Here is a 27,656-nt window from a genome sequence, read left to right as displayed (position 1 = left end):
TTCTAGTTATAGTTACACATATTGATTCTTAGATTGTAAGCTCCCAGGATCAGGCCCTCCTATTCCTCTTGTATTGAACTGTATTGTTGCTGTATTGTCTCTCTTTAGTTTGTAAAGCGCTGAGCAAACTGGTGGCACTATATAAAATCTGTATTATAATAATAATAATTGATTTCCCTTGATTAAAAAAAAAATTAATTTAGTGTTGCATGAAAGTAGAACTATAGGTAATTATTTTTTTTCATTTTGGAACGAGTAAGGGAGGGTTATAACCCTTGTTAGGTTTTTTTTGCTTTCTCTGTCCCACTGGGGAGAATTACCTTTACAGGAAGTGAGAGGAAATCCCTGCAATTTAAGGGAATCCCTTGTCCACCCCCTTCCTCCCAGATCACCAGAAGCTCGTCCCCATAGCAAGATCCTCTATTACTTTTCTGGGGTCAACCCAAATTTGGGATTGTCTCTTACTTTCAATGATAATAGTAAACAGGACAAATAAAGAGGCTGAATCTTCTTGATGGGAGCACAGATAGCAATAACAACCTGACGGGGGTTCTAACCCCTCTCCACTCTGTCCAAAACATAAAAAAAAAAAAATGTTGCCATTAGGTATATTTTGTAAAAAGATTTCAACAGGCTGCATTTCATTACGTTTTGAAACAATTATTTGTCAGTTTTGTTGGTTTCTAATGATTGGAAAGTGTCATTGCCACACCTTAGCATGGCCATTGTAGTGTGAAGTAATCTGCAGCAATAATGCTAATTGTCTTTTTTCCAGAACTATCCACCACATCCGGTTTCACCAACAGATATAAATGCCAGTCTTCCTCCAATGTCCAGCTTCCATCGGGGTGGCACCACAAGCTCCTCTTATGTGGCATCTTCTCACACACCTCCTATCAATGGAACAGACAATCTCATGGGTAAGCCTTAATCTACAGGATTTCTGCAGCTCCAACATTTGGTTTGATTATAAGTCTGTAAGCACTTTTTAAGAAAAATATTTTGGTGTATATATTTACAATATCTAGTTTATATAAACCAGCATTTGTATACATTAGAAATAGCATGTATTTTCTTTCTTGTTTCTGTTAGGTACAGGAAGCAGAGGCAATGCAGCTGGTAGCTCACAGACTGGAGATGCACTTGGAAAAGCTCTGGCATCTGTAAGTATTTGTATCTTAAGTGCGGTCACAAATGGAAATTGGATAGTGTTTACTTCAATGTTGGTGTTACAGCAAATCTTAATAAACGGTGTGGGGTATTTGTATGCTTAGTTACTGATCGCTTGAGCCATTTAGTGATGACATTTTTTCACCACAATCTAGAAGTTTCTGTGCAACACTGGTGTGTTTTCTCAGTTGATTAAATGATACATGACCTTCTAAAGGAAACAGCTGCCTGTCCTGAGAGTATCACTTTTCGCTTGGAATGCAAGCTGGGAGTTGTTAAACATAATGCGCACTCAATGTTTCCAGCGCACACTAATACCAGGATGTATTGATACCCATTTTTATAAAAGCTTTGTTAAGGATTTTGTAAAGTACTTTTTAAAGTTTCATGGGATTAAGCATGTCATTTACAAGTCTGAAAATAAAAACATATTTTCAGCCCTTTACATAATCATGTACTACAGTTACATTAAAAAGAAATTGGGTTATATACCAGTACTCAGTTGTTTGATGTTTGTTATAGATTAAATATCCTGCTGTTTCTTTTTAGAATTTGTATTCATTATAGTTGCCCCTTATATCCTGGTTTTATCAAATTTGAGATAAAAATTAGGTTTTTCTTCCCATCTCAGTTGCTGTTCTAGAAGCACTCCCAAAATCAGGGTAATAAAGCCAAGGCATAGATGTTTAATCTTTGTGCTGGGTGGGCTATGGTTGTCATGGCGACTTGATTTTGTCATCCTGTGTTGCTGCTTGGCAGGGAGCAGCCAGGTCATTCCATAAATCACCGCTGTCATTTCCAAAGGAGATGCATTCCATCTGCTCTATGAATGTATGCCATAGTCTGCACACTTCAAATCCTCCATTACGTTTTAAGATTTCACTTTAGGATTTTTGAACTTTTTTTTTTTTATTTTAATGCCCACTGCCTTTACTTTTTTTTAATTGTATAATAACAAATTAAGATCTTTTACCATTAATATTAGTTCCTTTGTCAAAATGCTCTTAAAATGAATAAAACTATAAATTGAATCTTTATGATCCCAAGGCACATTGTACGTGTGATGCTTGTTTTGCTGTGCTGATCACAAATTTGCTGAAGGCCTTTCATGTGTAAAAGATCAGAAGATGAAGCATTTGTTCTTCAGTTTAGGTATTAAAGAGCATACAGAATACTATGTGATTAAACATGTAGGGCCAGATAATACATTTGCAAAGGTTCTTTTATTTTAGGTTTAAGCCTGGATAATTGTGGTCTTAATCTCAGGGTAGCCAAGAAAGAAAATTGTACATGAAAGTATTTACACAAAGTTCCCAAAGCCCTGTGGATTATGCATTAGTTTGGATAATGAACTAGTGTAGATAGAAAGGAAAGAAAATCTTGGTATTTGTGCCATTTCTAATGTGTTTCCCTGAACGTTTGCCAAATAATAACCCTTTAAGATTGTGCCCGCTGAGGGTTATGTGAAGGCAAGGAACATCTGCTTTATTTTATTATCTAATGCCAAATCAAAACATCCAGGCTTTAATTCCGAGGAGATCAAATAGGCATGCTATTTAACTTTGTTGATCATAGCAAACATCTTTGCAGTAACTTATATTCAGAGCATGATGAAACACTGTGCAGTCTGTCTTGTTAAGTGGCCAGCGGTTTTCAGCACAAAGGAAATAAGAATTCAGGGAAGTTGACTTTAAAATTCAATTCATGAATTAAGTTTCTTTGTAGCTTTGAGACTCTATAACATTAACATAACAAGGGGCAACTGAAATGTACACTGCAGTGTTTAAAAAAATCGGACTAACAGCTCCATGGTCTGGCTCTGTGGGCTTCCCATTGTGTAGCTTTTGTCTCCATCCCTTTTCATTAGATGTGGGCATATTGGCACCCTGCTGACAGGAATGGACCATGACTGATGGGAGGTGGAGTCTTATTTGTTGATAAAGAATAAGTCATGTTACCATTTTAGACCTTGAAGAAGGTGTAAGAATTATTCATATTGGTAATATTAGCTAAGCAGGTCAGAGCTGAATATTGAATTCATATTTGATTTAAAAAAAAATGGTGAAACGGCACTGTAGACTTTCACAGGACAGAAATTGCAGGCCTCTAGTTGGTGTGCTATTTATGACATACACACAATTCTAAGAGCCATTCTTGGTAGTAGTAACTGTACCACATTATCTTCTGAGAGTGTGTATGTATTTTTGCAAGCAGGGTCTCTATTTCTCATAGATCTCATAAGCAATTTGTGCACTGTGCTGGTAACTTTAAGGATAATGAACTCTTCTATTCAAGTGCATTTGGCCTGCTGCCAGCATTTTGTCTCTTGGGAGGTGAAAATATTGCCTTGTATTACAAATGCAGGAAGCTTAGCTGAGCTTTTGTTTCATTGACACAATGGGAATTGGCTGACCTCAGGCAAGGTAAGCACTGCTGTATGACGACAGTACTAGCATTGCGTGAGCTATCATTTCAAAATATTTCAAAGACCGAGTTTCCACTATTCTGTGCATTAAAGGTGCTTTATTGCTATGTCTCAAGACTACCTCTTCTTTTCCCAATGCATCAAGATTTTCATGGCCTGGAAAAAATAATCAGCCAGCAAGATCCTTAAATACTGACTCTTTGAAACAATAAGTTGTCTACTTCTGTATCACACTGTTTTATTTTAAATCCTTGGAATAGTGTAAACCTTTACCTGGTGTTTTTCTTTTGTCTCTTTTAGATTTATTCTCCAGAACACACCAGCAGTAGTTTCCCATCAAATCCTTCAACACCAGTTGGGTCACCATCTCCTTTGCCGGGTAATTTTGAGTTTGAATATGTTTGACTTTAATGTACAAAAACTGTTCACACACTATGTTAGATGAAATAATGTAAAATATGTTTCTCTCTTATATTGGTTGCAGTTGCTCTTTTCACTGCATTTGCATTTTAGTATTGCATAACACATGGACAAATGTGCATTCAGCTGAGCATCCTTGCATTGAGACTCCAACTATTTCCATATGCACCCCAATTCACATCTCCACTGCACAACAGACTTGCATTTTAGCACACCACAATGCATAGAAGTGAAACATCTGTGCATTTTGTTGGGCTGCGTTGGAAGGAAAAAAATGCATCGACCGCCTTTTAAAAATGAACAAGCATCTTTGCAGAAATGCAGTAATCTTCCATAAAAGTGTGAAACTGGTCAAAGAGTTAAGAAGACATTTAAATTTAAACATGCGCACATGTTTAAATGAGAGAATGAAATGGTGGTTGTTGCAATTTATTTCACACAATATTTCTGACACTGTTCTTAAAAACGATATTTTCAGTAAAAAATTAATTTTATTGCACACAAACACTTATAATACCCATGCGTTTGTTAAAATATGATATTGCATCAAACAGCAAAAAAGTCTTAGAACAGGGAGTGCCAATGAAACACTGTGGTTTCCAAAATTGTCCCTAGGTTTTAGACACTGTCGGCTTTCAGATCAGAGCAATCCATTGGATTGTCTCCTCAGGCCCCCAGAATGCACAGCGCCCCTTCTCTCCACCATGTTCTACAGGCTCCGCTATCCCACCTGTGGACCTGTGAACTAAATAGCGGGTGTCATCAGGTATTCGGGAGAGGGACCAGGGCATATCTGTAAAAAGTTAATGACATCAAAGCATTTTAAGCCCACTCCCCTACTTACACGCAGATGCACAAACGTAAACATATCCGTGCAGGAAGAGGAGGGGCAGTTGTGTTACAGGTTGTCTCTTGTCGGATATGAAAGTGAGAGAAATAATTTGTGGCCCATCATTTTTGGTGAACTCTAAGCTAATGACCTTTTAATGGCTTTTAAAGTGTCGCTTATGAACAGTGTGTACTGAAGTTTGTTGTCGTTTCACGGGAGTGCACACTTATAACTCTTTAGTGTTGGGTATGTAATTACTCGGCATGATCTCATCTGTTATATTTACCAGAAATTGAGTAGTATATTGCATTTGCATTCACTAAAATTAAGTTTGGTTTACATTTTTACTGAAAATGTGGTTGGTAAACCACTGTGCTAATAACATCTGACATAAAGTAGAACTTCAATCATTTCATTCTCCAGGATCTCTCAGAAAACATGTATTGTTTTTGGATTTTAATTAATCAGGTTTAAAATGTGCATTTAAGCAGTATTAAACCTAAAAACAAAATGTATTAAATTGCAATTTACCACTTATGTGATGGGTGCATCGGTTTTCTTTCTTTTTTTTTTTTCCTTTGTTTTCCTCTGGTGATGCAGCCAGTAAGTCTGGGGGTTTTTTTTCTACTTTTTTTTTTTTTAACAGATCAAGCTGTCCTGACAATGTATTAGGGGTTGAGACAAGCCATACAATACTGACAGGGGTGCTTACAATGGTCAGCTTTTATTCTTATATGTAAACCATTTTCTCCCAAAAGGAAAAAGGGTTAGCTGGAATTCTACTTAAATATGTTAGTCAAGTCCATCTAAATCTGCTAGTTTGTCACTCCCCTCCCCTCAGATTGTCAACACTGCTAATGCTTATGATTAGTAAGCTGCAATATGTTACATTTTTGGTTTTGGGTTTAATATCGCTTTAGCTTGTACATAAATAACAGCATAAGGGTTAAAAGCCTTTATAGCTCATTAGTTTAGAGTTAAAGCGGTATTAAACCCAAAACCAAAAATATAATGCAGCTTACCAATCAGATGTGGTGGCTGCATTAGTTTTCTTTTGTTCCCTTTTCCCTCTGTTTTCACCTGGTGATCTGACCAGTAACCCACCTCCTGTATTAGAGTGCCCCCACTCTGGATGAAGGAGCATGATGGCACATTTGGACAACAGCATTCTTAATCTTGGAGGAGGGGAGTGTAACAAATACTAGCAGATTTAGATACTCTAACAAATTGAAGTGAACTCCAGCTAAAACTTTATAGGCAATTACAGCAAACAGTTTTTTCCTTTTGGGAGAAAGGTTTTCGTAAAGAAAAGCTGATCATTGGAAGCATTCCCAACATTAGTAAATGGTTTGTCTCAATCCTGTAAATGCTACTTCTGCAGAACAGCTTGTTTTGTCGAAAAGCAACAGATTTACAGGCCAGATCACCATGTGAAAAGGATAGCGTAAAGAAAAAATGCAGCCATCACAGCTAAGAATTGGTAAGCTGAAATATATTGTTTTCTTTTGTGCTGCTTTAAGGTTAGGTTCACACGTGTGCGTTGCAGGACACTGCATGTAATTCGCACAAGAATCGCACTGCATTCCTGTGAAAATCACATGCAATGACTGTGCAGTGCAATTTGAGCCATACATTTTGATGGTTCAAACCGCATTGCATCTACACCAAAAAAAAGGCACAGGACCCTTTTTTTTCCCTACACCTGTTCACACCCATGCGGTGCGAATTCTGGCAACCCATGCTGCATTTTGTGATCTTTTTTGAGAGTGTTGTTAATTTAACATTGACAATCACACCAGATCTCATGGGCGCTGTACGATTACAATGTGGTGTAGGAAACTCACAGGATTTACTGCATTTCCTGCACTGCATTAGTGTGAACCAGGTCTAATAGTAAATTATATCCCTAGAAGTATTGCTCTGACTCGGGGGTATGTGTGTGAACCTATCTAATACATGTGTGTATGCATGCTCTCCCTATGCACACTTTTGAATGTACACAAGGACTTTAGCCCCTTCCAGCTGCTGCCCTCCGGCCCTTTAAGGGGTTCTAAGTGCTGAGGCATAGGCGTTCCAATAGTGACCACTGTGATTGGCAGTCAAACGCAAGTAGGCATTGGGAGCTTTTCTGGTGACAGCCGGTAATTGTGCTGGACAGAAATGTTTACATTTAGGACACATATATGGGGCTTCTCAGCGTTAAAGTCCCCCCACCGAGTGACCACATATATGCGCACAGAGAAGTATAGCCAGATCATCTTGGCTATCCTTCTCCTGTGGATCATAGGAGTGTACTGTTCATTTGGCATTCCCATGACCCATTTTCAGCGTCAGCGCTCTAAAGCCTGCTGTTGGCTGAAGTCACAGAGCCCGGTCCAGGTTCTGAAAAGATCCCAACCATATGGTTGGGATATACCCAGATGCCTAGATCAACAGCTGGCTCAGGCTCTCATTGAGTTGCTAAGAGCCTGAGCCCAGCCGCTAGTGCTCAGGTGACTGTGATTGACTGTCCCGGGCTTCTGCTCACTGAGCTATCAGTCTTAGAAGTGGCATGGAACAGATACAGCATCTGCCAAGTTGAGTATAATAAACCCATACTTATCTTTTAAACTTTAATCCTTTAATCCCTTTTTCTTTTTTGAGCTAAGGTGTATCTGTAGCCAGAACTTTGTTTTCTAGATTGTGATGGCCTGGGGAAGGGTAAGAATCCCTTTCAGGTCTTCCTGCAATCTGGGGCTCCTCCTACTTCCTGTTCTAAGGATCCTTTTTTTTTACTAAACAGGAAGTGAGGGAATGTCTTCAACGTAAATTAAAAAGGAACTTCTGTCTTTCCTGTCTGGCGAAAATGGTGTCACCAGAACAGGAAATGAGAGGGATTATATCTAACAGTTTCCAGGATAATAAAACTAGACAGGGGTGCTCTAATCCTTTGCAGTTTATGGGGGTGGCAGTTGAGGGACTGTAAAAGTCGTGCCTCAACTATCTATTTTTACACCCCCCACCAACTGCAAGTGTAATCTAGGCCTAATAGCAACAGTGATGGAACCTTAAAGATCTAACTGATTTATGTATCTTGCATTCATATGTCCATGCATGCACAAACGTGAACAATAAATAGATGGGGTGGGCTAGAGGAGGTCTTTTTCTTCTGACAGTAAAGGACAACAGTTAAGTCACAAACTAAAGAAGAAAGCAGTTCCCTGCCGCAGACAGTTGGCAGAAAAGTTTTATCATTTTTCTGCCACCACTGTAACTGTTTGCAGAGCAGTCAAGGCTAAAAATAACATGTAACCATGATTTTGATCGAGTTTTTTTTACCCAGCTGCAGTCACTAATGTAGAATGATGCAGGCAGATAGAAAAATCATCTGATCACTTTGACAATTTCCTGAACAGCTGAACTCACGTTTACCAATCTCTTTTTGTGTTCAGTGAACCTAGAAATGCTCAGGGCTGAGAACATCCTGGTTAAGCGCTTTAAAGAACCTGCATTGTGGATCAGGCTTTCTATGTCTGGTCTGCATTATTTGAGGAAACCTCAGGGGTCTATTTGGATCTGTGCTTCCTCCAATAAAGAGCACTTGTCACTACCCCAGCTGATTGTTTCATAGGGGCATTTTATCCTCCTTTAATATAATTACATTGAAAAAATAAAATTTAAAAAATATACTTTAAAATCAGAATTAATTCTATGCATTACCCAGAATCTGCAACACCATATAAGGTATCCTCACAAAACCACAGAGTGCCCCAAAAGGTTTTTTTTTTTCTTTTTTTTTTTTTGCTTTTGAACAATTGAATAATGTTTTTGTACGAATCAGTAGAGGTACAAAAGCAATAATACTATTAGTTCTAGAGCTACTACCTAGCTTATTATATCATATGACGTTCAAAAGAGGTCCTTTCTTTTGGAGTCCAGCATAGATGAGATGCTCTCCATTGATGTTTATTTTCATCATGGTTGCAGCAAAACTTTAGTAACTTTAATTTGCGTAAAAAGGCCAACAACATTTTCATAACAGTATATCTAAAGCCATCAAAATCATTAAGTTTGAAATTTGATAAAGGTAGAGAATGTATGCAATTCCATTTAGTGTAAAAACCACTCTCTTAACCTGTTGGTCACATAATGCAAAGAGGGTGGGCTTTAACCCCCACACACCGCACATGTGCATGCATGGGCAGCAGAGGTTTTTGTGCTATGAGCACACTCCCAGCACGGTGACCAAGCTGTCAAGACGGGTCCCAATCTCTAGTAATGTTTGGGAGTTAGCAAGACTGGCTTCCGATCATGTGATCACTGAGACATCCAATCAGCAGTGGTCATGTGATCGAGCAGACCTTCCCAACCTCCCGGAGTATAATAGCCCAGTTAAAGGGATACAGGAGCTGAATAGGTTAATTGAAGTACCCTTTGTAGTATAGATGATTTCAAATTTGGCTCTTTTAGATGACAAGGTCAGGTGAGACAAAATATTAAACTATTTCCTGTCTCAGTTAATTTTCATGAAATCATCAAACAGTGTTTTTGTATTGTTATTTTATAATGTTACCTTGTTAATGGGATTAATGGTATCCTAATCCTAATCTCTGTATCTGCAGGCTACTTAAAAGTGAGTGAGGGTTGTACATAGTGTTTTTGGAAGCCTGACATTTTTGTCTGTTTTCATTTTATTTAGCCTTTTATTTACTTATTTTAACTTTAGCCCGTTCCTTTTCGGGAATGTTTTTATAGACTGGTTAAATCCGTGTTTCCTTATTTATTAATAACTTTAGAAGCTGAGCTAAATAGTTGTAAGAATGATAGCTATCTGATGTATGAAGAATGAACTGTAGGTGACCGTCTACTCCCTCACTCCCACTTCAGCTGTCTAGTAAAATGCGAACAGCTGTTCTGCTCAGACCAAAATGAAAGTCCTGTGATATTTTTTTTTTTTTTAATACAGTGATACAGTAGTGGTACATTTTTATTTTACCAGCATAACGTTAATATAGAAAAGAGCACTGTCTGGATTTTATGAGAACTTCTACAGCTACCTATTTTAGCATACCAAAGATAACGTACATCCATATGAATAATTTTTTTTTTTTTTTTGTTAAATGTGATGCATCATAGATAGTGTGGTCTGAAATGATAAACATCCTGCTTTTTGTTAATTGCATGGTCAGCCTTAAAGTAAATAGGATTTTTTTTCGGCCTAAGTGGATTAATTTACTGTAAATACACCAGTACATATTTGGCAGTCTTTCAGTTCACATTTTCAAACACTTTGTGTTGTATATGTTTTTTTTTTTTTTGTCTTTTTTTTTTTTTTTAACATTATGCACATAGCGCTTGAAAGATACAGCTTAGCTGTTTTACAGAATTTCCTGTGCTTTTCTATTGCTTTCCCCAGCATTTTTATTGAAATACCGTTTTATTCCACCAATGCTTGAGTCATCCTGCCTGTTTCCATTAGAGTTAATATATAATGTGCTCTGTTCTACTCTGGTGGGTATTTTATAAAACTGTTTAGGGACTGACTCACACCGTAACAAGATTCAGGAAAGGTGCGTTTCATTCGGGTTTCCCACACCCCATTCAAACACACTGCCCTTGCAATCTGCATGCAGATTCCAGTGTAATGTTAACGACATCCCAAATAAAGATTGCAAAAGCAGTGTCTTTGCAGGCACTAAATCACATGGTACCACGGTTCCCTGCGGTTTTGTTGCGACACTTTTTTTTTTCTTCTTCTTACAGCGCTTGCGTTATTTTTCTGCATTTGGTACAGTTTTAGCCCATTCAAAAAACCAGGCTGTCAAAATTGCACCATGTGGAAATTACACGGGAATGCGGTACGCGTTCTGTGCGATCTGAGTGTGAACCAGCCCTAAGTGCAGAAAACTATCAAAACTGTTTTTGTTTTTTTGCTGCATTCATTGAAAACAAAATTAGGCAATGTGTAGTTTCTGTGAAAATTATTCTGTATACAACTGCTTAGATTTCATGTAAATAGCATCGATTTGGCAACATAGTAAAAGAAAATTCATACATTGGTATTCTGTTTAAAATGGTAAGAAATCTCAGTTCGAAGGATCACTTGGTATTAAGATAAAGTTCAATGACTTTCTATAAAAAAAAAAAAAAAAAATATTCGACCCTTTGTAACTTTGGGGGTAAATCTTCAATAATGGACATTTGTTTTAGTCCCTCCTGAGTGATTTATTGATTGATTAGGAATATTCACCTTATGCAGTAAATGAAAACTTGTACAGCGTAGGTTGTTGTGAGTGATGAGTAGCAGCAGCTGCTAAAACAAGCCCTGCCAAACTGAGCTTTTGAATCAACACATCTAATGAGGAAGAGAATGTCTGCCCTTCATACAGTTACATGAAAGAATGGATTCTCTTTCTAGTATCTAGAGAGAGAAGCACAGAATAAATCTGTAGAAATTTGTAACTGTCTTTCCAGCGTAGATATTTCATTCTTAACAAACACTAACCACCCAGCATTTGTGGAATTTGACATGTTGCATTTTCTCTAAATACTTCTCACTGCTGTTTTGTCTTTGTGCATTGCTTTCATTTGAAACGATACTCATTTGTGAAATACACGACAACGAATTTGTAATAAACTTATCCCTGCTTTCCCAGACACAGTTGTGATTGAAGAAACATACCCATAGGCCTTTTCTTTGATGTGCTTTTTTTGGTGTTCAGTGGCATATTCATAATTTATTAATGTTGTTGCTGCATTATTCAGTGGGTGAGGTTATATGGAAAGTGACGCATGAGCAAATAAATCATTTATGTCTTGTTCATCATGGGGAGGAGACCACATTGAACTGATAAACGGGCGTCACATTTTATTTTAATTTTTTTTTGGGGGGGGGGAGGTTGTGCTGTCCGGTTGTAGACCATTTGATATTCATACGTGTTTGTCATTGGACCTGTAAAAAGTTATATTGCAATGTATTTAAAGGGTAACTCCACTTTTGTGAGTAAGAAAATCATCAGGGAAAAAAATAAATATATATATATATATTTTTTTAGTATACAATTGTGAGTGATACAAGTCATATTTGAATGTTAAGAACTACCTTTCCTTTTCAATTTGCAGGGTTGCAATTTTGGCTACCAGGAGGCATTCTGTACACAGATGGTGTACAGAATGCCCCCTGAAAATGTCATTCCCTGCTTGTATGATTGGCTCACTGATTTTCCCATATGTCTGCACTAGCATACAAGTCAAATTTTTGGTATCCCCTGTGACACAATTGTAATTTTTGGTGAAATACTCCCGAAGGGAAATCACGTCTAAAAGGATGCAGACCCTGCCACTTTCCTCATTAGAGCCCTGCAGGTGCAGCAGCTGATTGTTAATTATAAAACCATTCCAATATTGATTCACTCTGCACATGGACACAACACAAACAAACAGCCATTTCTTCAGAATACCCAAAGGTAGAAATCTACAACAAAGTTTAAAAACCCTGTAATGTACATAGATGACGCAGAGAGGACGTTTTTTTTTTTTTTTTTTTTCCTCAACAAAAGTAGAGTTGCGCTTTAAGAAAACTTGACTATGTTGTACAAATTAGAGGGATTAGTCTTAATGGGGATATACAGCACTGTAAATTTAGGTGAACTTTTTTTCTGAATGGGGTAATCTTTCCTAGAGATAATCACAAACCTAATAAATAATCATTTAGTCATTGCTGTGAAACGTAGGCTGCCCATGTAGAATAGATCTTTTCATATGAACCTTGAGGAATTTTGCCATGTCCTAATTTTCTGCAGACTATACAATGAAGGCAGTGGTCACTCATTAATTGTAGAGATTTTCTAACATTTTTGTGTATAGAGACAAGTACTTTGAATTCTTAGGTATGCTTTTTTTTTTCCCCTGTTAACCTGCACTTTCCTTGAATATTGAAAGCAACACTCAAACTGGTGCTGGTCAGGATATTCCGTCACTTTTAAGACTTTATAAATCACCAATAATACGTATATAACTAACAAGACCATTTTAAATGTGTTTTTGTTTTATAAAATATGCAATGAACTTCTATTTGCCAATTCATTGTTTATTTGCATTGCTTTTAGTACTTAAACCGTTTGTTATAATTGTATATTCTCGATAGGTGCCAACCAGTGGTCTAGACAAGGGGGGCAAACACCGTCATCTCCAAGCTATGAAAATTCTCTCCACTCCCTGGTAAGTGGGTTTGTATTGTTGTTTTATGGAAAGTGTGCTCTTAAAGTTCTTACATTTTTCATAGCTGTCCGTTTCTTTAGGAAGTCAGCCGTATGATGTTACAGTTAAATTCTTTGCTAGCAAGTGGTCTGGTTTGAATGCACAATATAAAACGTATAGGGTGTGTCTTTCGCCATCTGTTCCCTAGTCGTCAAGCCTCTGTTTAAGAGACAGCTGCTGCTAAATTACTGTTATGGGAGGCTAGTATTCTATAAACCCAAAGCTCGTTTTCAGTACTAATGTGGAGTGAAAAGGGTATAGTTCATGAATCCATGCAAGTTGTTTTGATGAACCTAAAACCAAAGCGTCAAACTGTTTTTCATCTGACTTGCCACATACAAGAAATTTACGGGGGGGTTGAATGAAGGGTAGTTATTGCCACTAATCTCAGCCATAAAGGCATTCACTTCTCCCCTTACCTGTGTTTGCTTTCACACATTTAGCTTTGTTTTCAAAAGTATGTTCTCTCATCCCATTTCACTTTATTACTTCCACTTTAGAATTCCACTAAGAATCCCATGTAGTATAATTAAAATGTTGGTATTAATTTATTTAGTTAGCCAGACTGAATATGCATGATTTTTCTTGTACAGGTTTATTTTTTTGTAATTATATGAATTTAAGCTTTACCATCAAAATGACTAAATCTGGCTGTAAAAAAAAACCTCAAAAGCATTCATTATTACCATTTGGTAGGTTATAAAAGACAAGTAGGGTATATAGTCAATGATAAAATGATTTCTTTTCACTTCCTGTTTTGTACTGACTGTCTGTAGGCTCATGTATTTCTTTACAATTGGACCCCTGCATTAACGTGACTAACATTTCAAGCAGACACGCGCATCAGCCTTTCCTCTTCTTCCCTTTAATTAATCTTAACCTTTGCTGTGCTTCTTGTTCTGTCTTGACTTTGCCAGAAAAATCGGGTTGAGCAGCAACTCCACGAGCATTTGCAAGATGCTATGTCATTCTTAAAGGATGTCTGTGAGGTAGTAGTATTTCTCTTTAGCTGGTGCAATTTGTTTTGTGTGTTTGTTTATGCAGCTTGTCCTTATTTTCCTTCCCTAAACCTTGCTTTGTATGATACAAATACCACTGTATGTTTTTACCTGTTCATAAATAAGCAGGTTTTAGAGAGCTATTGAGCTCAGCTTTTAAGATTTAATAAAATAGCACAAGTAATCTATTTTACACTTTGAAACGAAAAAGAATGAAAATACAAGATGAATTGATCTGTTTTGAGATACTTATAGATGTGTCTGGCTGATAAATGTGATCTTATTACTTTATAGCCAATATGCAGATAAAATTAAAGAGACTTCATTTCTGAAGTTTGCACATAATGGGCCACCGCCATATTTTCAATTGTCTAGTTGTCACATTGGTGAATTAATGCAACTCTTATATGACTTCATCTATTGCCTCTGGCTTGGTCTGTGCATTCACCCCTATCGCTTTGATTTAGGTATTTTCGATAGCCAAATCTGCTGAACATCAGTTCACATGCAGCTAAAGTATTGTTCATTTATAGGAAGCTTCAGAGGTTTAGAAAATGTTTAATCCTGTAAATAAACACGTAAAGTTAATATAGGGAAACGCTAATTAGATTATCATTCCTCTACGTTTCCCTAGTTGTCATATATCACTAAATTGCTGTTTAGCCACGCAAACATCAGTCTTTACTAACATTTAAAATGTCAACCCCCACTTGTCTAACGAGCAGTTAGAGCTCTTAAAAAGAAAAATCTTTTTCCTATTGTTTTTAAATATAGAAACGGATCTCCTGTTGCCTGCACACAGTGGAAGTGGTTCATTTTCTGTTCTTGTTGCCTTCACTCGAGAGAAACAAACAAATATTTTGGGTTGTTATTGCAGTGTTTATCTTTTTACTCACTCTTTAAATTTAATTTAGTTTTTAAATTAGCCAATAGGGGAGCTCCCAGTTGCTCACTGTATTTACCCTCTCTCTCGATGAGCAGCCTTTTAGACAATATATCTGGCATGTGCATGGTTTTCAGTGAGTTGCCTGATTAATAAACCTACATTAAGAGAATGAACAGTAAAGCCCAACCATTGTACAGTAGTTCAATGCAAGAAGCTTGGGTCCACTTCACACCTGTGTGGTGCTTTTTACATGTGTTTTCACTGAACGCTAATGTGCGTTTTATGAGAGAGAGTATCAAAGGTGCAGCAAGCAGGATTTTGTTTAATGCACCACACCTAAAATGTACAGGTGTCAATAGGCAACAGGGCCTTTCTCTACATATGTAATGAACGGATATGAATGTGCTCCCATGTATTATTAAAACAACAATATTGATAAAACCTTTACACAAGAATATGACTTGCATTAGGCTGCTTTTTTTTTTTTTCCAATGGAAACTTTAATTTTGTACATACATTTTCACATGTTCCTATTTGTTAGAGTATAAAAGTGTAAAGGTCTTACACTATACTGTAATTACTGGAACCTTAACATTCCATATGTCGCTGAATTAAATCATTATTTGAAGGCTCGAGCTGGTGCACAACCTACAATTAAAACCTTGATAAAGATATTGGACTTTAGACAATAAAATAACTGATTTAATTTCGTTACAGCAGTCTCGAATGGAAGATCGTTTGGATAGGCTTGATGATGCTATACATGTACTGCGGAACCATGCAGTAGGACCTTCCACAAGCATGCCCGCTGATATCCACAGCTTACTGGGCGCAGCACACAATGGACCCATTGTAAGCCTGACATCTAACTATGGAACAGCTGGACTTGTACCAAACAGACAGACCTCAGTGGTAAGTGCATCATACTGGTCTTTCAAGTTGTGTTTGATTTGTACTTTTATTTTATCCGCATGTTGTGTGGACTGGTAAATAAGTGTCTTGGAAAACTTAGCAGGCAGGAGTTGACTAAAATGTAGTAATAGATTGCATTATAATCATTTTGGCAGACTAATGAGATTAAGTAAGTACTCCTGTTACTCATTTCAGATTTGAGGTACAACATTTAGGGAGAGAAGTGAACAAAAATCTGAATAGCTTGCATACTCTGACCTTGTCAGTGGCCCATAAAATCCTGCTGTGCCATGTGCCGAAAGCAGACATATTCTGCAGAGTATATTTTAGCTTATACATGCATTTTTTCCAGATGTGTAATAATTGGCAGAACATTTTTTCTCCTTGAAATACTGTGCAGAGAGAGTGAATAGGAAAAGCAGTCAAGAGGGACTGAATTTCAAGCGTTCTGGTCTGGAAAAGCTGTTTATTGTAAATTGGAACTAGACTTCAATAGCAGATGCTGGCAGAATGCAGCTTGAATGTGAATGTTTTTTGAGCAATTTTAATTTTTTTTCCTCCCCAGTTAAACCCCACAAAAATGAATAGAGACCAAACACAGCTGTAGCAGAAGTAACACTGGAAAGGAAACAATTTCTAGAGTAATCCCTAAGCAGGGTAAAATTATTTATTCCATCTTTATTAAAGCATGGGAACTATTAAGGAGAATAGGGTAAAGGAATAATTTTCAGCCCTTGTAAACATGCACATTTTTAATTATTTTGTAAGATGAAATCTTTAGAACAGGTAACGGCAAATGGACAAACCTTTTTAAAAAAAAAAAAAAAAAAAGTAAGAAAAGAAGGCAGTAATTGTCTTATCACATAGTTCAATTCGAGGATGCACTGTTATAACGACAATAATTGAAGAGACACTTATACCACATTTTGAGGGCTTCTGTCCTAGTGATACATTCTTTTTTTTCATAAAATGAAATGATTTCTTTTAAGACACTACCAGAATGTCTTGCTAGTAAAGAATCTTAATCTAGGACCTATTTATGAAGTAAAAAATGGCGTTTTTGTAGATTTAAATTTAATTCCAAAAGATTTAGAATGTGCATGTTTGTGGTGGTGCTTCCCTAAGAAGTTACATCACATTAAATTCTGATGAGAACCCCTCCTTTAACTTAGGAAAACGCTCCTATTTAGAATTTAGTTGTATCAGATTTGGGTTGCTTGTTCTTGCACAAGAATCATCATTTTAATTTTAGGATCATGTTGTAGGTTCAAAAATGATATTAGTTAAGACAGGTTTTTGATTTTTTTTTGCAATAGTTGATTTTTGCTGGTTGTCTTTATATTTTTTTTAAGGATCCATGCATCCACGCTTAAAAAAAAACCAATAAAAGCCAGTGCTCTTGGAACGCTTATTTTCAGTGATTTTTGTACTTGTGTTTAGGAGCATTTATAGTTTTTGTCTGCCAAAAAAAGCTCTTAAACGCAAAACAGAAGGCTTTTTTTTCTGCCTCTAATGCTGAGCTTAAAAAAAGGCCTCTCAATGACCTTAATATGCATGGATTCATAGGATAACATTAGTTGCTTCTACAGGCAAAATACTAAACTGCTCTAGGAGCAGTGTTTTTCAAGGTAGTGTGCACGGACCCTAAACCAGGAAAAAGTTTATTGAAAACAGCATAGGATCATAAACAGTACAAAGATGACAGGGTACAGAAAACAACCAATTGGGCACAACCATAACAATACAGGATTATATCACATCAATGAGTTCGAACCCAACAAATATGTTATTAATTTTCATCAGGAAAGTAATACCATTATAAGCGTCTCTCCATTACAAGGTCAAAAGGGGACAAGTCTGGTGTGGCCAGCAAGTTGTCCCATACTTTATTGAATTTTGCGGGATACTCTCGATGTTGAATGATAAGCTTTTTAACCACGGTCATGCATCGCTACATTCAAATGAAATGTATGTCTTTTGTTTCCCCACGAATTGAGCTTTCTTTTGGTGGTATTTGATTGCCTGTGCGTTATTTGTTTTTTTATTTTTTGCGCTATAAATAAAAAAAAAGGCTGACAATTTTGAGAAAAAAAACAATATTTTTGACTTTTTGCAATTAAACATGTCCAGTAATAAAATTTTAAAAATCAAATTTCATCATAAATTAACGCCGAAATGTATTCTGCTACGTCTTTGCTAACAAAAAAATCACAATACATGTAAATTAATTGGTTTGTGAAAGTTATAGCGATTACAAATGGCAGTATATATACTGGGATTTTTTTTAAATTTTTACTAGTAATGGCAACGATCAGCGACTTATAGAGGGACTATGGCGGACGTTCTGACACTGGGGGGAACTGACTAGTTGTCACTGACATCCCCAGTGACACCATTACAGTGATCAGTGCTGGAAAAAAAAAAAGCACATGAGGGGCGATAAAAGGGTTAACTGTGTGCTGGGAGTGTTTTACTAGTGTCAGTGTGCTTAACTGTAATCACACTGCTTTGGATGGCTGTGCTGTGCACATCCATTCAAAGCAGTGTGCCCGAGCTGACTGGGAGAACTGTTAGTAAACAAAACAGTTCTTCTCCCCGTCGAAGATCCTCGGTAATCACCTGCCGGGACCCCGTAATTGACAGCCGTGATTTTGCGCACCCGTGCCACCCTGTAGCAGTATTTCTGATATAAGGTGGTCGGGAAGCGGTTAAAGCATAATGTATGAATGTATTACTGATATGTCAGTTCATGCTCTGACATCCAGTGCTGCAATATAAGATTCCTGGCTTGGAATAATGCCCTGGCAGTGTCTGCCTTAGAATGGTCCATTAATTGGGAACTAACAAGTATGGCTTGTTTTGAGGTCTAAGGGCATTGTCTTTATATTTCTTCTGCAGCTTTTTCTATTAAAGCTCAGTTTTCTTAATGGTTTTCCTTTACCATTACTTATAATAGGCAGGTAACATTAGTTGTAGATGGCTATAAGATGATCATGGCCACCATTGTAGCTTATGTTGTTTGGGTGTCTTGAATATTGCAGGACATTGTGCTTTGTAATGAAATCAATGTCAGCATTTAGCATTCTTTTGCAAAGTCACATTAACTACTTCCCCTTCGCCCTATAGCAAAAATACTGCTACAGGACGGCAAGGGTGCACAAAATCATTCATTCATATATATATATAAAAAATGTTGCAGTTCTGGGTAGGGGGCGCGCGAGCCCTACCCGCGCTGTCAATCACCGGGTCCAGGCTGGTGATTACTTGCTGGCATCCAGTGATCCCCGAGTATCTCCAATGGGGGGAGAGACCTGTATGTAAACAATACAGATCTCTCCTGTCTGCTCTTGCACACTGGTTTATATGGCTCTGCAAAGCTGCGTGCTTACAGCGAAACACAGACACAGCCCATGTAATAAAACAGCACACCGTTAACCATTTGATCTCCCCACATGTTAACCCCTTTCCTGCCCAGTGCCATTAGTACAGTGTCAATGCTTTTTTATTAGCACTGATCACTGTATTGGTGTCACTGAGGATGTCGGTGACACCAAGTCAGTTCCCCCAGTGTCAGAATGCCCGCCGCAGTCACGCTATAAATCGCTGAATTACTAGTAAAAATAATAATTTTAAAAAATCCCAATATCTATAGCGCCATTTGTAAACGCTATAACTTTCACGTAAACCAATTAATTTACACGTATTGGGATTTTTTTCTTAGCAAAGACATGTCACAGAATACATTTTGGCCTAAATTTATGACGAAATTTGATTTTTTTACTGGACAGGTTTAATAGCAAAAAGTCAAAAATATTATTTTTTTTCTCAAAGTTAGCAGTATTTTTTGTTTATAGCGCAAAAAAATAAAAAAAAACAGGCAATGAAATACCACTAAAAGTAAGCTCTATTTGTGGGGGGGGGGGACATAAATTTCATCTGGGTGAAGTGTTGCATGACTGCACAATTGTTAAAGTAACGCAGCGCCGTAATTAAAAAAAAATGGCCTGGTCAGGAAGGGGGGTAAATCCTCAGGAGGGCAAGTGGTTAATAACCATGTTGTGTGCTGTACCTGCTGGAATTGTTTACACCCCATGCATTTCCCCTGATTGAGATCTGTCAGGAAAAGAATCCTTTAGAATGAACACTTGTCATTTGCTCCCTGTCTCATGTGAAGGAGCTCATTAGACAAGTTCACGCTTTACATTTAGGCTGTTTCTGCTGTTAGCTTCTTTAGGGGAAAAAAAAAAAGCCTTGTCTCGGAGTAAAGACCAGTATAGTCCATTTGCTATAGCCTGGTTTGTATTGAGGTTTGAAGTCTCTGTAATTATTGAAATGTAGACAAGTTTGGCTTGAGCAGCAGTCCTGGACTCAAACAGCAGACTGTCAGCTGTATGCTAATGAGCTGTACAATTAAAACTCCATCCTATCAGTCCATGCTGAGAAGGCCACTCTGTGGAGACAAAGAACTGTTTGTACACCTGTTGTGTGTGGACATTGCCATCTTAATGGCTTTAACCCTTTGGGTATTGTGTGCCTAGGCAAGCTTTTGCAAGTGAGATTGACACTAGAGGCGTTGAAAGAGTAGAACAAAGCTGAGGCTCAGCACAAGTTAAAAAGGACAACACTGACTGTGAAAGTTACATTCTTGAGGAAACATGCAAGAAACATTTGCAAATGGAATCCGATTACAGATGGGCTGAAAGGAAGTTGGTGCTAATTTGATTAAGCTTGAATTGCATGCTCCAGGGTGAGATGACGTAATGAGAAGATGGTTAACAATGTAAATAAAAATGAACCCCTTAGAAAGGTCAACGGTTTTAAAGTGTTTAAAAAAAAAAAACAACTCAGTTTGCAATTCTTTTTATAAACCATCTTTCATTTACTGGTGACACACTTTCTCTTTTTGTGTGCAATTGCATGTAAACAATAAAATTTTACAGCTAGCGTTACCAGTTTAAATTCAAACGGGCATGGAGGGAGTAGAATACAAATCTAGTATTAAAAGAAATGTATAAAGTTTTTTATGTTTAATATGTTTAAGACTAACAAATTGAGGTTTTATATAATTTAGATTTTTATAGTCAGGGAAGGTATGGAATATTAAAAGTTTATACTATTTGCAGCAGACCCAAGGCATGCTAGAGAATGTCAGTCTCAAGTTTTCCGAAATGATTTGCAACTATGCTGTGAATAGTCTGTGAATTATAATCCCTTACACAGACAATTAAATGCGTCAGGAAAGGGAGATATCACCTTCCTCGTAACTCATACATAGTAGTATAGATTTTTAGGCAATCTTAAAAGGAGCAGGCAGTGTTGAGCTTTGTAATTGCTTTTTAATGGATAAGTTCACTTTTCGTAATATGCTACATGTTACACCCATATTAAGGATGTAACATGTTACGATCAGACTGTTCCCCGCTTTGACAGCTGTCAGGGGATCTTCTTCCCCCTTGCTACCTGTCAAATTAAAAAAAAAAAAAAAAAAAGCACGGCTGTGCAGGGCTCCGGGTGCATCACTCATTCACATTACTCTGTGAATAAGAGACTACAAGTCCTGGCATCCCTAGCAGCTGTCAGCTTTTGGTCCTCAATGAACTACCACAGCGCTGTGGAGCTCCCTGGTAGTTCATTGATTCTTCCTGTCTGTATATCTGCTTGCCTGTATGGGATGTACGAGCAAGTAGATAAACTTACAGATCTGCAGGAGACCTGCATGGCACCAACGATCTGCTGATCGTTGTTGCAGTGCTTTACAGGCTCCTGCAGACAAACTGAATAAATGCACATTTTTTTTACCTGCAACAAAAAAATGCATTTATTTTTTACTGAAAGTTGAACTTATCCTTTTACACAAACTTTATAAGGTTCCTGCACTATTTTTGTGCGACTTCATTGTGACCTTCATTGCATCTATTATTGAAGTTGCACTGAGTGGGCAGAAAGTCACAATGAAGTCTCACAGCATAGTTGGACCTCAAAGTCGCACAACTTTGGGGATGCATTGATGTGAACGGGGGCTTAGTGTTTGTAATGTAAAGATTGTATACAATAATTAAGATTTAAAATGTGCTAGCAGTCAAAAAGGGGGTTCTACAGCCGGCAACATTGATCATTTGGGAAAAACCTCACGGGCTGGTTGTACACAAGTTGATCCATAGAGTGCAAGCAGCTAGCCCATACATAAATCGAAATTTGGCCAGTCCCTGCCGAAGTGGTAGAATTTCGATCCATGTATGGCCGGCTTTAGTCGCTGTTTCTTACATTGTGTGACTGAAAAAGCCATCTCTAGCAACAAGCATATGAAGCAGTGAGTCCAGTCCTGAGCATTAGTCTTTTCAGCAGTACTCAGAGTTCTGTGGTCTGTCTGACAGTAGGCAGATATTCTGTATCCTGTGAGATCGGCCCATGTTTGTAATTGTGAAGCCTAGAAAGTTCCTATAAATAAGAGAGATTACTTTTGCGTGAGGCATTGTTAACCTTTTGCTTCAGTAATGTCACTAGACTAAACAGTTCAAATAGTTCAACCCTCATAATGAATAGTCCCCAGTGTGTACTTGTAACAGGAGCATATGCTGCACTAAAATGCCTCACGATTTTACCCATTATATTTACACATTTCACCTGTACAAAATTCATACAAGCAAAAGATTTCTGTTGGTGCAAAGTTTATTTTACTTCAGTATATGTGGAACAGCCCTGCAGAGTTCATCATTGAACCTCCCAATGATTTTTTTTTTTTAATTATTATTATACCAGATTTATATAGCGCCAACAGTTTGCTCAGCGCTTTACAATATAACGGGAGACAATACAGCAACAATACAGTTCAATACAAGAGGGATTTATAGGGTATTTATGGCTTTAAAGTTGTTAAAAGTAGCATTATTTGATAACAAGGGTACAAATAAGAAGGAACATGATTCATGTACTTTATATGTATGCCCCATTTAGTGTTTTCTTTTTGGACAGGATTTAAAGCTGTGGAATAGTTACTAAATATATTTGTAGCCCTAAATGTCTTTATTGGTCTGGTGTCTGGATTACCACAGCAGATATCCTAATTGTTTATAAAGTTTCATAATGATCAATTTTTCTTTTTTGAAGTACTTTTTTCTTTACAGTGCAAACCCGATGACAGCCTAATGCTTCTAACTAGAAATATTGTATTGATAGCATACTTGACATTGTCATCAGCTACCTTTTAAAGTACCTCCAGTGAAACTGTTTTGGATGGTTTGTACTTCTATTATATACACTCACTGTCCACTTTATTAGGTACACCTGTTACACCTGTTCAATTGCTTGGTAACACAAATTGCTAATTAGCCAATCACATGGCAGCAACTCAATGCATTTAGGCACAGTGACGTGATGAAGACAATTTGCTGAAGTTCAAACCGAGCATCAGAATGGGGAAGAAAGGGGATTTAAACGTGGCATAGTTGTTGGTGCCAGACAGGCTGTGATATGTATCTCCAAAACTGCTGATCTACTGGGATTTTCACACACACAGCCATCTCTAGGGTTTACAGAGAATGGTCCGGAAATGAGAAAATATCCAGTGAGAGGAAATTGTGTGTACGAAAATGTCTTGTTGATGTCAGTGGAGAATGAGCAGATTGGTTCGAGATGATAGAAAGGCAACAGTAGTAACTCGTCAATATGGACTATATCTGAGGATTGTTTCCAGCACCTTGTTGAATCCATGCCACAAAGAATTAAGGCAGTTCTGAAGGCAAAAGGGGGTCCAACCCGGTACTATCAAGATGTGCCTAATAAAGTGGCCAGTGAGTGTAAGTGTACACTTACCAAGTACCTCTTGAGGGTCAGCTTTTCTCAAAGTACACTATGGTATGTTTACTACCAATACCCTATTATGAATGTTTTCCAAGCAGTGCTCTGCCATCCAGTGAAATATCCCATATTATACAGTATTTGCTAAAACTCTGAAATATTATTTTAAATTTGTCTTTAACCCCCTGAACCTGCCTATTACCACTGGTTGAGATCCAGTTTACTGCATGGTGTGATGGTGGTATGTTTATGATTAAATTATTTGGTGGTGTCTGATAATATGAGCACGCTAATCAAATATAATTCGTGTATACAGCATCATTGCAGAGCACATATTTTGTGAACATTATATTCAGAATCAAAACAGGAAATAGACTGAAAAATGTACCCAGAATCAACCTTCGTGTGTTAGTTTTGTTGATCTCAGGTCACCCTGAATCAGAAAAAAAAGAGAGATAAGGACTCTAAATTGCCATTAAGTGGCTGCGGGAACTCAGATTGTGGAGATTTGAATACATGTTGATTTTGTAATGTGTTTAATGATGAACAACGTCATTGTGAAGCAACGGAATGTTAAATACTGACTTTTGTATTGTGGCCATTGAAAAGCACAGCTGGATGTTTTGTTTACATCACTCCTCAAAAATGTTTATTTTTGTTACATATCCTCTGATACTGGTTTGGTTTTTTTGCAGGCATGAAGTATTATGTTCATATTCTTCAATCATGGGATGATTTCTGCTTATAATATTTTGTATCTGTTGTCTGTTTTAGTTGGGAAATCAGAGAGAAGATGCAGTGAGCTTAAACAGTGATCATTCAGCTCTGTCCAGCACAGTCTCTGCTGCAAGCACAGAAATAAACCATAAAGCCCAAGACAATTATAGAGGTAACATTTACACATAATTATACCCTTAAATGACAGAAGTAGTCTTAGCACCCATATACCATGAAAGAAGTTCTTATATTAGGGATTACTACAGCTTCATATTGGCTGCAGTCACTTTATGGCATACTGACTCAAGAACAACAAAATGTGTTGTAGAGAGTGTTCCCCTGTACATGAACCCTAAAATACATTGAGACAAAATATAAGACCCCATTCACACTTGAGGTAAGCATTTTTGGGAGTTTGTATTTCAGGTTTTTTATATTTTTTAAATATATATTTTTAGCCAACTGAAAGCTAGTTATTAGGCAAGGAAACACATCTTACAACCCTTTTCAGACTCTCCCATTGAAGTCTGTTGGGGACAAAACCCACGAGTGCCTCAAAAGAACCTCGTACTTTTTTTTTTTTTTTTTTTTTGAGTAAGAAGCCTCAAGTGACACTACATTCAGGTGTGAACGGGGACCATTGAATACAATAGAAATCCTAATGTCGAGCATTGAAGTGTTTCTGGTGAGCCTTCAAATAGTTCTGGTGTGAATGAGGCCTAAAACTGCATTGATCTCCATGATTAAGCTGAGGGGTGGAGTGAAATGCGTTGGAGGGCTTTTTGGCGGGATCCCAGGTTGAGACTGCCAATACCAGCAGGTCTGCATAGATGTGCGACTTCATGGGATCCACCCTTGGCCTAAAACTGCCACCACAGTACAATGATGTATATACTGCTATAATTTAATTTTTTGAAGAGATTAGTTTTAGTCTGTCGTTCATATGCTTTTTGTGGGTCTTATTTCTGTCTATGCTTTGTGTACAAGTTTGAGACTGAGCTGATGCTGATTAGTAGATTTATTACAGGGATCCTGCACCAAAGCGCATTTGTGTAGAGAAATCCCATATAGGATTGTTTGCTCCAGTACTGATAACGTGGCATATTTTATTTTTAATTGATACACTTTTTTCTTTCCTGGCACTTGCAAGATGTGAACAGTTAATCTCCCATAAAGACCAGTACGATACCTTGATCTTGGTGTTTAAAATAATGTTTTATTTCATGTGAACTTGTGTATGTTTGTTTTTTGTTTTATTTATTTTTTGTAAGCTTTGGAGCTATACCAACTAATGCATAACAGAATAGCTCACTTTTTCTTTTTCTTTTTTTTTGTGTTACAGCATTGTCCAGTGGATTGCTAAGCCAGACTATATTGTCTTCCCTTATAGAAGTAAAGTCAGAGCATAAAGAAAAAGATGAGAATATTCATGACCATGGCTCATCAGATGACATGAAATCAGATGACGAAGGATCACAGAGTGACATGAAAACTTCTAGAGGCAGGACGAGGTATCTAATACTGACCATACTAACATAGTCCCAATGACATTTTTTTTAACTAAATTACAATAACACACAGAAATGAGTACATAACCAAAATGAGTTAGTTTCTATGAAACGGTCTTTAATTAACAAGGGGAACCTATTTGTAGCCTGTTCCTTTAAAAGCACACTGACACTTTCTAGGCAGAGAAGTGTGTTTCATGGAAGATGAAGATGAATCAAACAGTTTCCCTTGCGGACTTGCAGACAACCATAGATGTGCTTAGTTTGTGAAGAGGAAAGCTTGCACAAGCTGCTGAGGCTCCCAGTAGGGTTATTAAGAAGACTGCCTGACTACAAGGAAACATAATTAATACATTGTAAATTCTATTAAAAATTTAAATTAGCATTCTCTGAAGTCACCATCTGGACTGGTGTAATGTTGCTTTGCGAATGTTATTATTATGTACTCAGCTAGATGGTACAGAGAATGAAATGGTAGCCATCGATTCCTGATTAAAGTCATGTATTTTAACTGCTGTTCAAAATCTGTGTATTACTGTGAAAAGGCATTTTAATTCCCCATAACTATAAATATTTTTCATGTATTGCAGCAGTATTAATGAAGATGAGGATTTAAATCCAGAACAGAAGCTTGAGCGAGAAAAGGAGAGGAGAATGGCAAACAACGCAAGAGAGCGTTTGCGTGTTAGAGACATAAATGAAGCTTTTAAAGAGCTTGGGCGCATGTGCCAGTTACATCTTAAGAGTGAAAAACCACAAACAAAACTGCTAATTCTTCATCAGGCTGTAGCCGTCATTCTTAATCTAGAGCAGCAAGTCAGAGGTTAGTCCTTTGCTGTTACAAAATAAATAAATAAAAATGCTTGTGAGAATTTGTAAAACTCTTCAAAGCTCAATGTCGGTTGTGACTTGCAGTGATTTTTTTCTTTTTTTTTTTTTTGCTGCTTGTAATATTCAACAAAAATGTCACAAGGTGTATCTATGGCAGTAAGCTGAAGCTGACTTCGTGTGTGTGTGTGTGTGTGTATATATATATATATGTGTATATATATATATATATATGTGTATATATATATATGTATATATATGTATGTATATGTATATATATATATATATATATATATATATGACCCAGTTCCCCCATCCACATATGCGATGTGGATGGGGTAATTGGGTCATTTTTACCGATCTAGCGGTAGATCGACTTTTGTACAATCAGCCTGCCTCACCAAATTTCGATCCATTTATGGCTGGTTTTACTGACTAAACCAGACAGTGCTCCTCTAAGCGTAATGGAGGGAATGCAACCCTCCTGAGTCATTCAACAAGCTGTGTAATATGATCTCTTCTGCTTTTTAAGTAAAAGAAAAAAAAGGCACATGCTGCAGTTTTAACTTGGAAATAATGACATGCTTGCTGAAATTGGTAAATTTGGAATATTCATATGTAATATTTCATATTTACTTGCTTTAAATGTAGTGTATACGTGTGTATAATTATAACTTATATTAAACTTTAGTAAGTAGACCTTTAACTCCTTTTTTCATTCCTCCTTTACACTAGATGTATTAAACTGAAAACGTGAACAATGTAAACATCAAAAAGCAATAAAATTAAGCTTGATGGAGCATTTTGGAGGTCATTAAAATCACATGTACACCACTTTGTGAATATAAGTATAAATGCTTGCAAAAATCTTTGGAAACCAGCAGTGTAATTTTCAGGCAGTGCAGTTGTTTTGCTGCCCATCATTCAT

The 27,656-nt window shown here is 37.2% G+C and overlaps 1 protein-coding gene across 11 annotated transcripts in view; it reads left to right on the top strand.

The window, feature by feature from the left end:
- TCF12 (transcription factor 12) overlaps positions 1 to 27,656 on the top strand; it is a 283,238-nt gene that overhangs the window by 249,697 nt on the left and 5,885 nt on the right. For 4 of the 11 annotated variants that reach the window (XM_089667821.1, XM_089667777.1, XM_089667814.1 and 1 more), the window contains 9 exons: positions 776 to 920; positions 1,093 to 1,163; positions 3,896 to 3,974; positions 12,970 to 13,043; positions 14,000 to 14,074; positions 15,684 to 15,878; positions 24,450 to 24,564; positions 25,735 to 25,903; positions 26,491 to 26,723. In XM_089667821.1, coding sequence (XP_089523947.1) covers positions 776 to 920; positions 1,093 to 1,163; positions 3,896 to 3,974; positions 12,970 to 13,043; positions 14,000 to 14,074; positions 15,684 to 15,878; positions 24,450 to 24,564; positions 25,735 to 25,903; positions 26,491 to 26,723 — 1,156 coding nt within the window. The remainder of the gene's footprint in view (positions 1 to 775; positions 921 to 1,092; positions 1,164 to 3,895; positions 3,975 to 12,969; positions 13,044 to 13,999; positions 14,075 to 15,683; positions 15,879 to 24,449; positions 24,565 to 25,734; positions 25,904 to 26,490; positions 26,724 to 27,656) is intronic. The other 7 variants (XM_089667786.1, XM_089667839.1, XM_089667836.1 and 4 more) reach the window with 5 other exon arrangements.

The sequence above is a fragment of the Staurois parvus genome, unplaced genomic scaffold (assembly GCF_062004578.1).
Source record: "Staurois parvus isolate SC_StPar_1 unplaced genomic scaffold, SC_StPar_1.0 ptg000054l, whole genome shotgun sequence".
Taxonomy (NCBI): Eukaryota; Metazoa; Chordata; class Amphibia; order Anura; family Ranidae; genus Staurois; species Staurois parvus.
Note: the sequence above shows the minus strand (reverse complement) of the source record. Positions and strands in the feature narration are given on the sequence as shown.